Below are 18,576 nucleotides of genomic sequence, written 5' to 3'. Positions count from 1 at the left end.
TGTAAATAAGTAACCTGAATACACAATAGGGAAGAGAGGAGTGTTTACCTTTCCATACAAAAAATGTTGACTCTTCAGCCTGAGCAGTATGTTCTGAAATGAACTGTATTATGCTTTAGAATTACGAAAGGTACAATAGTAACTTGGTTTTGTCAGTATATGTTTTTGATATTGTGAGACTTTTTTCACCTAACTAATTATGGGAGGACAGATAGCAAGATCTTTTTAAACTTGTCTTTTAAAAATCCTTTTTTTGTTTGTTTGTCTTCATTTCGGCATCTAAAGTATATTATCATGTTTTTATTAAACTTCTTCAGTATTGTAAATATTAAACCACTCCATGGTACATCCGGAAGCATCAGCATATGCTATCCATAGCTATCATTAATAATCATCTTCCAATTCCTAATGCTTTCAAAGCACTTAAAATAGAGAAAAGGCAGTCTATAGATGTTCATTCTCTACCCCAGTCACTGCTTGAACTCAATTATGTCTGCATAGCATAGAGCTTGTGTAGAGTCAGAGAGGAGCTTAGCAGTCATCAGCCCATCACTCCCACCCCCTGACATACACTCCCTCCCTCCCCCCTCCCCAGGGAAGCAGGCATCCCCACTCAACACCACAGCGGTAGCTCCTGGGAGATGCGGGCTGTTGAATCCCAGTACTGTCCGCTTTCTGCCTCTCCTTGTCCTCACAACACTAGCCTCAAATTTGAGGGAATGCACAAACTAACCTTAGGAGGGCAAAAGACTATACCACATACCCTTAACTAGTCTCACTTCTGGTGATGGTTGGTGGTAGGATGGTGGGGAGAGGTTCTCAACAAAAATAATGGGAAGAATTTTGTAAACTTTTGATGAGAAAGCAGGAAAAGATAGCGTTTAACAAGCAGTAATTCATGTGAAAAACAGAACTGTGGGAATCTCCTTTTATAAAACCAATAATAGACTGACTTGCAAGTCACCAGCCAATGACTGATTCAAAGACAACATTGGAAGCCACTAACTTGAGCTGACTTAAATTGAAAAATCTAGTTTGGCCTTGAGAGGTGGGAAGCTGAAGTATATTAAAGCCCTTCTTTAAGAGGAGTTAACACTTTTTTCTAGAAAGAATCCTTGATGGTGGAGAGAAAGGAAATTTAAATTAAAAGACTTAGCTGGAAAGCAGCTCACATCAATGATTTGAAAGAAAATTTTCAGAATTGAGAATGAAAAGAGATAGGCAAATTTTCCTTGGCAGTGGGGAAGATGTGGGGGCAGGGTGGAAGGGTGAGGGGGATAGTGAGGCCTGAGGTAACCTCAGGGGGAACATGGTTTTCATACAATGCTTGAAAGAGGCACCAGCCAAGAAGAGTCTTAGGGACAGAAATGAATGTCAAAGCAGCAAGTAAGAAAGATGACTTTTCCTTCCTTCAGCTTCCCTGACAATGTAGTTAAGGTCTCCTGTTTTAAAAGAGAGAGACCTAATCAGGGGAACCTTAGTATTTAGAAAGTACCTAAGAGCATTACTTAACCCTTCTCCCCACCTCACCTAACCCTACCCACAAGGTTCATACTTCAGTTTTTCTCCCTGAGGGGTCTGGAGAGCTTACCCAGGCCACCGTTCAGAGAAATGAAGGAGAAAAGCCTTAGTTACTAGTTAGCATAGCACTTTGCTAACCAGACCTAAGCTAAAGGCTCCCGTTGGCTTTCCCCAGTGAGCGAGTACATTACTGCCTTTGAGAATTTCCTTTACTGATAGACTAGCATCTAGCCTTCTCTACCCTGTTCCTGTCTTAGGAACATCCATGTTCAAGGACAGAACATTTTCAGTGACTGCGAGATGTCTTACATGTCTGTTTATTGCTTGTGTACATAGATAGCATAACTAGTTTCCTTAGTATGATTATCAGTTCTATCCAATTTTTACTCATATGCAGAGTAAAAATGTTCTAAATCATGTTCGCACTGAATGAAAGGGACTGTTAAACATGCATTGTTCGTCACATCTTCCTTTGTTCAGTGATAATGTATACCATGTTTTAAGTATTACTTTAAGTAATACATCTCAGTTCCTGCAAAGTAGGATAATTTTAATTACTAAGAGTGTATACATTATTAAATTCATTGTATCATGTTTCCTAATTTTATAAACATGTAAACAGGCTATTAGTTTACCTTACCAAATTTATACAATACCTTTATCACTACATAAAGATAAAAAAAATCAAAAAGTCAAATATCTAAAGCTAGGATTAGTACTTGACCACCTGAGATGTTTACACAGGTGCTTTTCATTTTAGATAAACCTTATAAATTACACTATACATTTTTTAAATTAGTTGATTATATACATTTCAAAAAAATTTTTTATTTAACATTCAGATGGGTGGCAGTAAACTTTCCTCATTATTCAATGTAGAATTTGACCTCTCAAGTTGTTTACATGAAGGAAGACTGTTTTCATTAGATATAAAAATGTATTATATACTACGCAGTACAGTGCTGGCATGGGAACAGACAGATCAACGGAACATGATTTCAGAAATAACGCAAATAGACCCAAGTAATATGGGAATTTAGTACATGATAAAGGTGCACAGCAAATTAGCAAAACAAAAGATGGAACATTCCTTAAAAGAAACTGGGAACTAGACAGCCATTTGGAGACAAAAAAATAATGCCGGATTTAACATACTCTTTATATCAGGATCAATTCCAGATGGATCAAATATTTTGATATAAAAATAAAACCCATAAAGTGCTAGAAGAAAAGATGGGTGAATATTTTTATAATCTTAAGTGGGGAAGGTCTTTCTAAGCTTGACACAAACCCAGAAGCCATGGAAGCAAAATGCTTTTAAATATATTTTTTAAAAGTTAAATGCTTAAAGATCTGTAAAGACAAATGTAAACAGGAAACTTGGAAAGGCATTTTTAACACATTTAACAAAGTATTAATTAATTTTCTGAATATAAAAAATCTTCAAAACTCAGCAAGTAAAAGTCATTAGACAATGGGCAAAGGACATGAACTGATTTACTGAAAAAATATGCAAATGGCCAATATCTGAATAGCTTAATATCACATCTAATTCAAGAAAGTAAAATGAGGTTCTTACCTATCAGCTATGAGAAAATGTTAAAAGATATGAAATGCAAATCCCAATATTAAAACATTAATTAATACCACTTTTCATTTTCATTTTGCAAAGTCCATATTTTTGTTCTAAATATTTACAACAGTGCTGTCTAATATTGTTAGCCCTGCTGTCTTTGGAGACAATTGGCCCAGAGCGGCAGTTTTCAAACTTCCATATTCATCAAAATTCTCTGGAGGGCTTGTTCAAACACAGGTTGCCAGATCCCACCCTAGAATTTATGATGCAGTAAGTCTGGAGTGGCACCCAATAATTTTCATTTCTAACAAATTCTCTGGTGATGCTGGTCTGGCTGGTCCAGGGACCACACTTTGAAAACCACTGGCCCAGAACACATTGAGTATTAGAAAATTATGTGATATCATCTCGTTAAGAGAATTGTATTGGTGCGAGGAGACAAATTAGGGGAGCAATCTAAAGTAATGAGAGAACACTTTGGGCCTTTCATGTGACTGTCTTTCTCCTTCTAAATTTATATCACTAACTCATTCCTAAGCAATCAGTCATGTTCATAAATTTAGATATGATTTACCTTCTGAATTTTCTGCATTGTACCCATCCCCGAAAATGTCTTTATCTCCTCTCACCAATACAATTCTCTTAATGAGATGATAGAGTATTAATGAGAAGTTGTCACCATCCACAAATTAGCAAGGAGCATTTATTAAGCATTGGCACGAAAGATAATGTGATTTACTGCTCCCAATGGGATAGCAAAATTAACAAATGAATTAATTAACCCTTGTTTACATTCTCTTTCAAAGCCAAGGTTTTAAGTAAAGCTTTTGTCAAAGCTATTAGCTGAGCTTGGTTTACAAACTAAAAGTGCAAGACTTGTGAAAGCCAAAGGCTTTGTGGTCTGCAATCAGGGAAAAACTCTTCCTTAATTAACTCTGGGGATGAAAAGGTAAATAAAAAGATCACTGCAGGGCATACCAATTGTTCTTCCCATGATTTGAGTCTTAGCAAGTATTTGAGAGGGTGCTGAATAACCGAAAGGACCACGGGGCTAGTAACAGGGGAAAGAGAGCCAGATTTCAAGTCCGAAGACTGGAATCAAGGCCAGAGTCGATCACACACTTACCAGTTTGGGGACCTGAGAAGCCACCAGTTACTTTATTTTATTACCTTATTTTGGTTTATCCATTTACTGACTGCCCGACTTATTAAAGATGGGAAAACAAATAGTACCTAGCAAAGAGAGGTATTGTAAGGATAATTTCTGTAAAAACAGGGGCAAAAGGCATACAGATGTCACCTAATTTAAATGTCCAACACTGATCTGGGCTGTACTTGCATTTACCGTTCAGAACCACTGGAATAGCTTTACACACTAGCACATACACACCTACATCTGCCAGACATTTGGCCAAAGGAGCTAGAGCTTTTCCAGTCTCGTACAATTCCAGTCAAACCGTATGGATACCTTTTTGCCTCCCACCTCCTTACCCCCAGCCAAAAAAAGAAAAAAAAAAAAAAAAAAAACCCACAATGAATAATCCCAAACGTAGTCCATTTCTCACTCTGCAAGGAGCCACAACAGTTCCGTAATCCAGCATTCCCAGACCCTTTGCTCTCTCCCTCCCCATTCCACTTGCTTCCCCTGGGGCCGAAGAGAGGGACATCTGGAGTGTGTGGATTCTAGTAATCCTGGCTCAAGCCTTCACTGGCAGAGGCTGTGAAACTTGGACTATCCCCAGCCATCAGCACGTTACTGAAATTGTGTGTAACCTCTCGTCATTTTAACCCTGTGCCCCCGCAAAAGGAAGCATCTGTTCAACTATATCATATTTAACTCGTTTTCCCTTAGCGTGTTTAGTGCCATGTTCTGTGTGTTCTTCTAAAGAGCACACATACCTGTGTACCTGCAGTAAGTACCTACGTAGCACAGATGTACATACACATACGCCTTATGTGATCTCCCACTGAAGCAAACTCTAAGTTACTGGCTTATATTCACTCACTCACACAATAACAGGAGAAAACACCAACCCAGAACATTCAAATAACCAGGCTCCAATAACTACCTCCCTTAGCTAAGAGATTTCAATAATCATCTTGGTTTCTTGGAAAAACCAGTAATAGCTGGTGGCTCTGTGGGGCGCCTTATATAGTAGCCATCCGACCAACCGCACTCGCATGCCTGATCGCGTGCCCTGATTTCTGCACCCCGCCCTAGTCGCTGTGGGCTCGGCAGAGTGGAAGTCAGCCAAAGCTCTGCCCTGCTCTGCAGGCCTGTCCTTCCACTTGTCAGAGATCCAGCCAAACTCAAGGCTGACTTTCAATCTAATGAAATATCTGAGGTCATTGCCTGAGCCAAAAATAAAAATGCAGCAGGAGAAGAATCCAGCATGAGCAGAGCAGAAGCCTTTCAGTGACCTCAACTTGGGGCAGGGGCCTTTAGCAGCTTCCTGTGACCCGCCTCTGCGCATCAAGCCTGTCTCTAATTGGTCTCACATCATCAGCATTCCAGAACAGGAAACTGTCCACAGCCAGGAATTCTTGCCGCTTTGCCATATTTGAGAAGCAACCCTTGTCCCCTGCACATAGGTAGTTCTGTCCGTTTGCAGCAGGTGTGTTTTCTTGGTTTTGAGAGCTGGAAGAAGATCATCGTGTCTGTGGCTATTAGATTTCTAGGGTATGTACCTCTCTGTCACTTGCCATAGGTCAGTAAGCTAATGTTTATAGGTCAAAGACTGTTCATAAAATGTACAGTCTCATGTGATGGTGCCTTTACTAAGAGAATGAGATCTGCGCTGCCCCCACCCCCACACAGTGGTGGGGCTATGTCCCCGCCCCGAGCCCTAGGAAGGGGACCGGTTTGCCAGGGCACACGTGGACAGTTCATGGCACTGCCCCCTAGAGCTTCCGAAGAAACAGACCTAGAGTTCCCTCGTCCTCATCCCACGTCATATGGTGTACGCGGTGCTGATATGCATACGGGTCACTCCAGTGCATCTGTCCCAGTGGTTAAAACACAATTTCTTCCACATAGGACGATCCATGACTGTCACCTCTAGCCAGCCCCCATACCACCCCCAAAATAAAAACCCCACAACACTGAACCATTCTGGGTTTTTTCTTGGGGAGAGAGGATGCTGATGAGGGTTGGGAAAATCCTTAGAAAGGAATCCTTAATGTTTAATTGAGATGTTCTGAGAAAGAGGCAGAGTCAGCTCCTTTTGGCCAAATTCCTGATAACCGAGCTGTATGTACTAGTCTGTAAGCTATTTCATGGTTTGATTAATCAGTGCAAATAAATAAAATTTAAAGTAGTGCTCTTCACTTTAAGGATCCTCCCATTCAGTCCCAGCTTGTCAGTTTGAGACTTTCCAAGGAGTGGCCAGCAAGGCTGTATTCCCACTCATCCATCCACAGACTTTGGGGCAAGAAAATGTGGAAAGAGAAGGGTAAAACCCAGAGTAGTCTTCCCCTGCCGTCCCCCTCCCTCTTGCACAAAATCTGCAAGTTGGAAGGAACCTTAGATAATCCAACCTTCCCTTTTACTTCTGTGGAGAACAAGAGGTTCAGGGATGAAGTAACTTACCCAAGGGCCCAGGGACAATGGGGCCAACCTGAGCCAAGAACTCAGGGCTCTTCACTTCACTGGAGCCCTCCTCTCTGCAGTAAGTGGCCTTGTTAATATTTTCTGGTCTCCTTTTCACTGGAGATGTTGCTGAAACCTAACTGCTTCCCAGTTACATAAAAGCAATTTGTTTTGTGGGGCAAGTACAAGTTTTTGGTTTAGATTTGCTAGATGGCCTACATAGGACATGAAGAAGTAAAGAACACCACAGAGAAACAGCCCAGATGTTCTTGGCCATAGGGCAAATACATGCAACTGAGGGTCAACCACCAAGATGGCTTTTGAGGAAGACTAAAAAATCAGAGTGAGTTGATAGAAAGTTAAGGGTTACTAAGCAATGCACAGAATTGTGTCATGGGTATTGACTTCTTATATGATGTTTTAAATTACTTTTCAAAACCACGGGATGGTTAATGCCTGTGAGTTTCAGCTATTTTAACTGAATGATGTATTAAAAATGTATATATTTGTGAAAATGAAATGAATAAGAACACTATGTTGGACCCTCTTGGTTGGTATAAGCCTGCAGTTGACGCTTGGAAATTCCACCCGGGGAGGGCACTGTTTAAAGTACCCCCTGGGTACTCCCTCTATGATGCCTTCTCCAGATAGATTAGGTCAGTGTTTCTCAACTGGGATGATCTCCCTGGCCCTCCCAGGGGACATTTGGACTTTTGGCAGTGTCTAGAAACACCATTGATTGTCACAACTGGGGGGAAGGGATTGTGACCAGCATCCTGTGGGTAGAGGCCGGGGATGCTGCTGAACATCTTGCAGTGCACAGGGCAGCCCCCCACAACAGAGAACTAACTGGCCCCAAACGCCAACAGTGCCGAGGTTGAGATCCCTGGATTCAGTGAAGCAATGGACGTTTTCAGGAAAAACCCATAGGATGGCTTCGGTCAATAGCAAATGTCTCCCTGTAGTTGCATTCTCTGGGACACTGGAAAGGAGGACATAGGTCTTTGTTCTCTGTGGTGTACAGCAACAACCGGAAGGCAACGAAACTGCTGATTGCTGGGAGCGGGGAACTCAGAAATGAAGATGAAACTGGCTGGCTTTCATTTGATTTATCACTCGGGAACACTGAAGGGCATTTCTCTTTCATTATCTGCTGCAATTTTCTACATGGATGATTGCATTGGTAGATTAACCTTATATATAAGATATGTTCCTGAAAAGTTGCTTGTAAAATCATATTTTAAATACAGTCAGAAAATTCAGTAAACCCTAAGGGGCCAGCGAACTCTTTTAAAGTGAAAGGGCCTTTTAAATAATATTCTCAAAGAGGAGCATGCCTACATATTGCATTTTTTAATGCAAATACTTTATTCTTCCTGCACATTTTTCTTACGAAGCTCCATAACTTTTACGTAAGAAACAGTTTCTCTTCCTCCTTCCTTTTCCTGACCTTATTCTTTTCATTTAAAAAAAAAAAAAATCAGGGGGAAAGTTAACAATAGACTGTCTGAATTTGGGAAGGTCATTGATCAGTCTGTCCGTTATACAGTTCAAACGATGACTGCTGGCTTACAAATGGTTAGAAAATAGGACTTGGTTACATTCTGAAATCATTAATTTTTTATCTCAGACTTTTTTTCAGTTACTGACCTTTGGCTAGAAAGAGCAGGTGTACTCGGCCCCTCCGTCACCTCGGGAATGCTTGTTGCACCAGAAATCCCCAGTAAGACTCAACCTCTTCACCGGAGCAGGGTGTGGGGGTGCTGGTATCAGCAGAGATAAGGGAGTGGTACTGAAGGAACCCCATGGTTTTCTCCTTATCAATCACTGCCCTAGGGCAACATCCCTAGGTGTATAAATCACTAACTCAGCAGGGCAAAGGGGGCAGGAAGGAGGAAATTTACTTGATAAGGCTACGATTAGTGTCACTTCAGTGACAGGAGGGTAGAGAGGTGTGACCCAGGGAGGACAGAGCCATTGCCACTGGGGAGGAGCTGGCCCAAACGAGAGGCAGGAGGAGACCTGGGTCTGACCTTCAGCCCCCTGGCAGGAGGGAGGGGCCGAGGGCAGGGAGATGCTAGAGAAGATTCTGCCACTGTCGACTCTCCTGACCAGCGTGGCTCCAGCATCAAGAAGGCAGGTACTGGAGTCACCGTGAAAGGTGGTGTCACACCCACCTGCTCATTCCACAGACGGTCCCCCATTTTCGTCCCACAGAACCCCAGGGAGTAGGAAGGAGGTCACTGCGAGCAGCATTTTACAGACGAGGAGACCAGAGCACCAAGAAAGTCAGTGACTTGCCCATAGTCACCAAAGAAAGGGTTGTGATTGGAACAGGAGTCTTCTGACTGGAAGGCCTGCATTCCCGTCCAGGACGGCGCATTCCCCCCACTCGGATGACCAGGCTTCGGTGGGAGCCGTGGCTGGGCTGTCAGCAGTTCCGGGTTCTAGTCACAACCTGTCTAACTCACTGGGTCCTCATGAGACAATCACTAAGCCTTCTTAGAGTCTCAGTCTTCTTATCTATGCCAAGAGGGGGTTGATCAAGATGTCCTCAGGTCACGGTGGTGACGTCGGTGCAGTCAGACTGCAGGAAGCGTCCCTGGAAGACACCAGGAGGCGCTGCTCACCCTGGAAGGCGCAGGCTTAGTTGCATTACTGTGCCAGGTACTCCGCTACGCGCTTTATTTGTGATTCCCGTTGAGCCTCACAAGACCTCTCTGAGGGGCATGTTAAGATAAGGTGACTGAAGCTCAGAGAGGTCAAGTGACTTGCACGATCACTGTCACAGACTGCTCAGGCTGTCCTACAAAATACCACAGACCACGGGGCTCCAACAACAGACACTTATTGTTCACGGTTCTGGAAGCTGGGAGTCCCAGCTCAAGACCCAGCAGGGCATGGTTTCCGCTGAGAGCTCCCTTCGTGGCTTGCAGACGGCCACCTTCTTGCTGTGCTCCTCACATGGCCTTTCCGCTGGGTTCACACAGTGGGGAGAAAGAGAGAGAGCTCTCTGAGGTCTCTTCTTATAAGGGCACGAATCCTATCAGATCAGGGCCCACCCTTATGATCTGATTTAACCTTAATTCCTAAAACCCCTATCTCCAAATGCAGTGTCACTGGGGGTTAGGGCTTCAACATCGGCATTTGGTGGCAGGGTGGGGAGCTGGCCACACAATTCCGCCCATAGCAGTCATGCAGCCAGAGAGTGATTTGAGGGTGGGATTTGAAGTCAGGCCATGTCACCCTATTCCTAGTTTCATAACTACCACTATGATTTACTTGCCCAGAGAGCTGAGCTTGGGCAGAGACCGCTGGCTACAGCGAAGCTTCTGTCTTTTGGTCTCTCAGCTGATCGATACGCCCTTCCTCCCCACCTCACCCCACTCCCCGCGTCTCTCGCTCCCTGGGTACAAAGGTGGGTGGGAGGATCCTCCTATCACCAAACTTTCTGAATCCTGAATGGTGCCAGGGCTAAGTCAGTGGCACGCCAGGGAATGGTGCCCCAAAGACTGACCTATGTGCAGGACTGAAGCCCAGGTTCCTAGAGGAAAACCAACAGAAGCCCAAGCTGAGCCCTGAGGACTGCTTCCTGCAGAGTCATCTTCGAACCCAGCCTAGTGCTGGACCCTCCAGGGACTGCTGCTGGTTGAACTAATTCCCTGGGCTCCTGAGATGAGGGAGTAGTTGCTTGTCACTCCCGAACGGCAGGATGGGCACCGTAATCCGCACTGGCCAGCCACCTCTTGGGGCAGCCATTGTTGCGCTTGTCAGTTCCTCATTATTAAAGACTTTGCCATAAAAACAAGCTATTTGGACTCTTGTACAGGCTTCCACCAAGCCAGACAACAAACTAGTCATCCACCTGGAATGCTTCCTCTCTATAAATTACAGTATCTGAGTGTTTTCTTTAAAAACTTTTCTTTTCCCCACTTTCTCATGCTTTACTGTTCCCACTTGTGTTATAAAGGTGGGCTTACAGTGGTGGGGGTTTTCCCAATTTTTAAAAAACTCCAAAGGACAATAGACCTAAGGATAACATTCAGAAAATGAAAATGTGTCATTTTATCTGTCCAAACTGTTAAATGAGGGCAAGCAGTAACGGGGACCCACTCAGTCCCTGTTTACAGAAGTGGGGAGCAACATTTTCACTGCGGTCACACTGGGGTTGGTGTTCAGAGCACTTGCGGTCGGTGAAACACCTCACTCCCGTTCTCTGTCACTTCACCCCAGGGCCCATGGAGGGGAAACTTCCAGAGCTCTGGCCACTGTCACCATGATCACACCATTGCTAGTTGACTGCTGACCCCTCTCCGCTGTAAGCCATAAGCCTTGCCCCAGCCAGTTCTAATCAGGGAAAAAAAAAAAAAAAAAAAATTCAACCTTGAGCATCTTGGAAAAGGGAAGAGCCCATTTCTGAGTCCTCTCTCTTCCCGGTGGCAGGGCTCGCCAGAATAAACGTTGTCCTCTGAGCGGCACAGAGGCCCCTGGGTTTTAGGTGCTTGTGTCCTGCTTCTTCCCACCTTGTTCATCATCTCCGTGGTTGGTTTTTGCAGGTGTGAAAGCTGTGGAGCCGTTTTCCATTCTGAGTGCAAAGAGAAGTCCGTCCCCTGCCCGAGGTGTGTCCGCAGGGAGCTGCAGAAGAAGCAGAAATCTTTCTGGCGGAGGCTGAACATGGACGAGAGCCTGGAGGAGGCTTGCAACATGTTCGAGCTGTCCTATCAGAACACCTGAGTCAGCAGGGGCCTGAGGCCAGGGATTGACCTCTGGCTGATGCAGCAGCCGGCAGCTTCCCAGCTAGCCCGTTCGATCCCTTTGGAAGAAGAGGATGTCTCATCTTCAACTAGACATAGATGTAGATTTACATACATATCCACACTTCCCAATACGTCCTTATGTATGTTCTGTGTAAATCGCTGTCCAAAAGGTCCAGGAAGCCTCTGTGGCTCAAAAAACTACCAACAGAGGCATCAAAAAAAAAAAAACCAAAAACACTACCGATAGCTGAATTACACTTAGCCATGAATTTCAGCAGTTCACTCCCAAGCAAAACGTGGTTTACACACAATGCTTTATAGGTCAGACTTTTTTTTTTCCCTTTTTTTTTGGCTCTCAGGGGCCATTTTATTACACAGGAGGAAGCTTTTCCTACAGAACCACAGAACTTCGGGTTATTTTTGTGTTATTTATTTTTAGCAGAGGACGAAGTAACTGAGGCAAGCACTCATCATCGTTTGTTTCAGAACACAGGAACGATGCCTGGATCATCCCAGACCCCCGTGTCCCTGACGCCATCACCTCAGTTTCTACCACTCAGGTGGGGATCAGCTAAGCCAAGCCGAATGGCTTAGAGATGAGGCGTGTGCGCTTCCTCTGACAGAAAGCATGCACCCCCTACTTTATGAGGAGAGCCCCTCTGGTTTTGAGGTTGATCTCAGGGTTTTTCCTGGAAAAAAGACCTCCGAGACCAATGAGTACGTGTGGGTCCGTTTGCTGGTACGAATCCCAGCGCCCCCTAATGACGTGGCACCCCACCACAGTCGGTCGAAAACCTAGCGCTCTGAAGAGCAGTTTTCCCCAGTTTCGTGGGTAATATTTATGATGTTGTAATGGTGCCGGCCTGAGGAAATTTCCTGCGATTGTGGTTAAATGCATGGGTGTGGAGACTGGTGGAGATGGTGCGTACATGCCATGAGATGGTCTTCAATTTCTTTCCACAGAATCTTGTGTAGGCATTTGCTACCTTAATTATTTTAAATGCTTTGTTTCTCATTGTTCTTCATTGCACTTTCATTTGGACCTTTAATTTGTCAATTTAACCACTTCCACTTTCACATTTTTAAAATTGTTCACAAAATCAAAGTAACATGGGACTTCAAAACACCCACGCTAGGCTATTAAGAAAATACCAAACTTACAAATATAATGAATTCAGTGTAATAATATTGTTTAAATAAATATATAGACACACACACACACATATAATTGCCACCTTAAAGTGAAACAGAATGTGCTAAAATCATATCGTAGGAATAGGAACTATAATGAATTGCTTCACCACTTGGCCGAGTAGGGGGCCCCCACTGCAGCACCCCCACAGCAGTGGCTGTGGCCAAAATGTCAGGTAGGACGGCGCTGGAAATCATGGCTCCGGTCCTCCCACCAGAACTCCTCCCAGAACAGAAAGATACACTGATATTGAAACAATTTTCAGCAGACTATGTGAGAAGACTGTGTATGTTTCCACTGAGCAGATGCCTCCATGCCTTCCTGGTTTGGCAGTTTCACTGTTAGGATCTAGAGCATCAGTGACTCACAAAGTACAGGATACGTTTAACCCCCTTACCACTTTCCCCCCAACACCTTGCTCCCTCCAGATCCTGACTCTTGATACCTCTGTCCATTTAGAGGCGAGACATTTCAGACACACTTGTGCAGACTGCCAGTTCCTTGGGCCCCGGACCACACGCTTCATTTATTTTCCAATTCTACAGCAGCTGTGACCAAGGGCATAAAAACTTGCTAAAAGGCCAAGGCCCCCTTCACGAGGAGACCTTAAGGAGCCTTTTATTCTTGGAAAAACAGGTTGACTTTTCCCCCACCCCAGTTATAGAGAATGTTGCACACAAAAGATAAAGGGTGGAAAATCTCAAACAAGCACTTGGCACACAGGCAAACAAATTTGATCCTCTCCTCCTTTTTCCTCCCCTTCGTGAAACACAGTATTTATATTTTCCAGCCTCAGAGAAGATAGCAGAACATGATCTTTCACAAGAGAATTATAGACCTGCTTATTATAAAACAGATGTGCTTCGATGGCAAAGTGCCTTTTCCCTCCGCCCCCAGCTCCCTGTCACCGTAGCTTACTTCTGCCTTCGCCGTAATTAATGTATCCGTGATCCCGACTGTCAGCAAGGCCGTCCCCAGCACGCTGCGTTTGGAGTCCTGAAGTGCAGACCCCCCTCCTCCCCATCCAGCACGCTTGCCGGACGTTCAGAACTTCCTGCCCCCCCTCACAGGCACCGAGCGTCCAATCTGCCGAGGGGGTGAGATTCTGGATCCCTGTTCTAAGGCCTTTGTCTTCACGGGTGCCCGCGTAGAGGGTCCTGCTAAATATGGGCCTCCCCTGGGAACTCCTAAGGAGAACCTCCTACCCACGTCGCTTTCTGCGTATTTTCAATAGAGAAAAATAGATATATACATATATATATATATACAGGAGAGGTATTATGGCCATCAGCTGCCCAGAAGTAGGACTACCTCCCGGCCGCTTCCGTTTTCTCTCCTCTTCGTACGCCCCTGACAGCCTGGCCGGTGCCACCTGCCGGCCTGCACAGCCACCACCACCCAAATCTGATAGGACAGAGTGGAGCCGGCTTCGGAATCAGGTCTGTCCTGAAAAATTCAAAATTGCCGTTTTCCAGCCCAGAACGCCTTAGAGCACATGAACGCCCTTACTGTTTTCCACCCAAACAAATGACTTGGTGCACTGTTAGGGAATTGTTCCACTGCTTAGAAACTGTCGAAACAAAAGCAAATCCGTGGATTACCACCTACCTAAGACCAAGCTAATACCTGCTTTCCCTCACATTCCCTCTCTCATCCCATCTGAAATAGCTCACACATAAAACACACGAGAAAATGGCCAACTAATCTCCTAGAGCTGGCGGCCGACTCAGGGGAACCTCTTTTCACTTGAAAGGCCCATTCCCCAGTGGATCACTGGAGGAAATCCCTCCTAACGGTGCCAGAAACTCATGTGTGAGACCGTCCAACCCTGGTAAAATGTTGGCACCTAACCCTGCAGGAGAGAAGCCAGTTCCCAAAATAGACCTCCCTTGTACCACTGAGGGGAGGCCACAAAGTACTTTAAAAGCAGTCAACTGGAATCGCATCGTGTTCTTTCCAGGGCTGATTTCCCCCAAAGTTGAAAGCCTCTTTATGTGAAAACCACGTCAACGCCCGTCATCCCCCTTTGCTTCCCTGCCTTCCAGGGGACCATATTACCCTTCTTTTCCCATCCGTAGGACTAAAGGGTGATACTGTTCGGAGCTTGCACACTTGATTCGCTGAGGGGGTAATCACTTTTGGATTCTACCAGACTAGGCCTCCACCAAAAAGGGAACCTCAGTGGTGTTGGGGATTTGTGGTTTCCAACCAACTCAGTGGGATCTCAGACTCCCGCAAAGGGACTGTGCCATGACTTCCTTCCGGGGCGGCGAGCACCCTGGCGTTGACCTCACTCCGGCAGCCAAAGGCAGCCTTTGCGAAGCTGGAGAGAGTCCACCTTGCTGAGGTCTGGCCTCCGGTGTGGTCGCTGCGCGTGTACACCCTGGACATTGACGCTGGACGGTCTCTCCCTGTGCCTCCCCGGAAAGGCTTGGCTTCCAACCCTGGGGGTTTGTTCTCTACCTGTTGGCCCAAAGAGGCCATGCGGGAATTACGGAATCGGGGTACGACTAGACACCACACTGAACACTTCCTGCAAAGGGAGGCATTATCGGAGGAAGCCAAGATACGGTTGCTCCTAATCTAGGGTGAGGCCAGGACTGCCGTTCCTGAGTTTGGGCAGAAGTATTCATCCCCACCGCTCTGCCGCACTCTACTGAAATAACTGCATTAGCAAGTCAGTCTTCAACTCTTGACTCTAAGACTGCCGAGAGTCAATACAGAGGTTGTTTTATTTTTTTTACTTTTCCCAGTAAAGAGCGATGCATACAACTTCCCCCTTATTTCTTGTTTTCTGTCTCCATACTTTCCTTACTCTACCTAATGTCAGAAAATAAAGAATTTGGGGCGAAACACAAAGAAATGAACACTCTCTCCTTGGCATGAACTGAGTCAGTAGAGGTACTGTTTTCCTTCCCTCGGTCCTTGCTATCAGCTGGGCATTAGCGTGCTGTGTACCTCGGACCGTTCTTCTAACCCCGCGTCCGGTAAAACTCCCTGCTAGAGGGGGGGCCGGTGATGCGTGAATAAGCCCCGCTCAGTTCATTTAAGCGGACAAGTGTTGGTTTCTGTCACGGGGCACAGTTCAGTCCTAGCACTCGGCAATTCCCAATGGTAGACAATTCTAATTTCATTGTCTTCAGACCCTCTGACTTGAAGGGTTTCCTTTGGTGTGTCTTAGTGGGTGCACGCCAAGGTCAAGTCTAAGTCACTGTTAAACTCTAGGTAAAAGTCAGAAGCATGGAATGCCCTCCTCAGCACAACCGTGGTTGTCAGGGGTTTTATTTAAAACGGGTTCCCGGTGATCGTGTTATGGGGCACTCTCCTCATCAAGTGGCCTCCGAAGTGACAGAAGGCATTGTTCAACTCGAGGAGAGGGAACAACTGCTATTTCGCTTTGGTTCCTCCCTGTGGAAAGAGAAGCCACCTTGTTAGGGGTGGAAGGAAGCCACAGTCGTTGCCCAGGGTGGAAGATTCAAGCGCTTACAGCAATTCTTAGCGCGGTAAAGACTCCCTTCTCGTGGCCATAGCGCCGTAGGCCAGCCTCTTCCCCCTCCCCTTGATCCCAGCGCCCTCCTCCTGAGCGGGGTGGGGGGTCAGGCCTCCTGGCCAGAAAGCCTGCCTGCAACCGTGGGAGCCTGCACTCCTCCTCCATGCTGGGCTTCCCACCTGTCTTTCCCCGTAGGAGTGCCTTACAGTACTGCCTCGTGCTTCTAGTCTCCTCCGTGGACCCACCTGAAGCCTGCAGGGCCCTTGGCCTAAACACAGATCACTTTGCTTCTTCCCTGCTGGCCACTCTTGATACAGATGCGCTCGGAACCTGCACATTCCACAAGCATGGCAGACCTTTCACCTTTGTTTAACCTGGTGCCTTAACCTCGCGAGGGAAGGATTCCTTTGGGGAACGCATTGCTAAAGTAGAACGGTAGAAACGTGGGCTTCTTAGCTCCGTGGACACTTATACCAGGAAATACAAAAGACACAACCACATAATGTTTTAACTTTGTTTTATGCTGGGTTTTTTTTTTTAATCACTTTTTATTTGTTTGCTTGCTTGCTTTCGTTAACCAAACTCAGGGGAATGTATGTCATAATGTCACCAAGACCAATGAGTAGAGGAATTAAACCAGTTCTCTATAAAGTCGGTGAACTTAGCCTTTCTTCAGGTCAAAAATTTACACAAACACAGAATTTTCTTTTCTTTTACTGTGTAAAGGTTTTCTTTTTTACTTCGCCCCCTGTTTTCCAAGTAGGAAGTGGGAAGCCTCTTGGACACATTGTGATAAAAATGTTTCTGGGTGGCATGGGCGGTCCACCAAGCTATTAAATTCGGCTTTTGCTGCTGGAGGCCTCTGTTCTGATTTCGGTCACCTACCACAATCTTATTTTGAATAGCCAGAAGCCTACCATACAAGATTGGGGGTGGGGGTTGGGGAATCTGTCTTCAAGGAACAGTAAAAGGAGGGAAAACGTTCAGTTTGCAAATGAAGAGCACGAACGTGGTGAGAAGAGTTCTGCTCCACTGGTTCCTCGGTTCCTGGGTCAGATCCGTGTCGTTTTCCCTTAGTTCTGCTCGTGCAGTACAGAATTAGCTACAATTCTAGGTTTGGGCTATTATATCACTCTGTGTTGAGCTATTTGAAATGTGCTAATATACACACACACACATATATATGTTGTTTCTGTTTTCTGGAATTTATTGCCTTTTGTTTTGGCATAACTTATACATATTTTTGTTTGTATCATTTTTAAATATCAGTAACTGTAATAATATAAGATGAAGTTGTGTTGTTGACAAAAGCCCGAGTTTTTATGGTCATCTGTCATATAATTTAAGTGCACCAGTTCCTAATGTATAAAGTTATCTCTCTCTCAATAAACAATACAGAAAGTACTTTCTCTTCTCATAACAACTTCTTTAAAATACTGTTTTCACGGCGGGGGCGGGTGGTGGTGGTGAAAGCCCAAGATGAGCTCTGGATGTTAATTCAAAGTCAAGATTTGAGCTTTATTGAAAGTGAGCTACAAGGACTTTAAAATCTCTCTTAATCTTATAGATTTGGGTTTTTCTAAATTCATCAACTCATAATACCCTCATCAGCCCCTTCCTATGCTTCTGAAGAATATAGTGTAATTTTTAAAAAATGCAGATGTGGTATTATGGGTCTTGTTTGCGAAATTGGCATGATTTCCTTCAGGTCTGAGACAAACCTGCCAAAGCTCATGCATGGAAGGTCTTCCTACCATACGTAGCTCCGCCCCAAGCCTCCTTGCCCTCGTTTCATCTCGCCACCGTGCTCTCCAAATTAGATGGACAAGTGGCAGGCAGTAAGCCACTAGGCAAAGACGCTGGTCTTCCTGAAGACCATATGCAGGGGGCAAAGAGTGAAAAGTAGAGTAGGTGTTTATGTGAAAGATAGCAGTCCTCTGGCGTTGAGAAGTGATCGGGAGTATCTGCGCTACCTAGCCTGGGCTGGCCCTTGCTTTGCCTCCACAAAGGCCATGGGGTGCAACACCTGTCCGCTAGGAAACTTTCAAAACACCTTTTAAACTCACTTTCTCAAAGACAGACATTGAAGACTAGTAAAGGTGCTTCTGGTTAAACATTTACCAAAGGTGAACCCTGAGCCTCACTCCCCGAGACATACCTAACCATGTTCATGCCCAGCCTCTCTGCCTCCTCCCTCAGGAAACCAACTGGGGCTCACGCCCATTCTGTCCAAGAAATAACTGGACTTCATCCTCACAAGAAACCTGCTACAATCCGTGATAAAGGAAACAAGTTAATGTTTCACAGAACCAAACCAGACACTCGATCTAGTCAGAGCCGGGATTCGTTGGATTCACAGCGCTGGTTAGCTTTCCCCCAGCTGTAGTAAACTGGAGTGACTGGGTAACTCCAGCAAGTTTGGCATTATCAGAGAGAAGATATGCAAAGATG

General features: G+C 45.2%; 1 protein-coding gene across 2 annotated transcripts in view; it reads left to right on the top strand.

Moving 5' to 3' along the window:
• Positions 1-17,529, top strand: part of PLEKHM3 (pleckstrin homology domain containing M3) — a 181,040-nt gene extending 163,511 nt beyond the window's left edge. For both annotated transcript variants that reach the window (XM_045868108.3, XM_045868106.3), the window contains exon 8: positions 11,243-17,529. In XM_045868108.3, coding sequence (XP_045724064.1) covers positions 11,243-11,420 — 178 coding nt within the window. In that variant the 3' untranslated portion in view covers positions 11,421-17,529. The remainder of the gene's footprint in view (positions 1-11,242) is intronic.
• Positions 17,530-18,576: the final 1,047 nt, after the last annotated feature.

The sequence above is a fragment of the Mirounga angustirostris genome, unplaced genomic scaffold (genome assembly GCF_029215605.1).
Source record: "Mirounga angustirostris isolate CCGP_5_RB_7025 unplaced genomic scaffold, mMirAng1.0.hap1 SCAF_3, whole genome shotgun sequence".
Taxonomy (NCBI): Eukaryota; Metazoa; Chordata; class Mammalia; order Carnivora; family Phocidae; genus Mirounga; species Mirounga angustirostris.
Note: the sequence above shows the minus strand (reverse complement) of the source record. Positions and strands in the feature narration are given on the sequence as shown.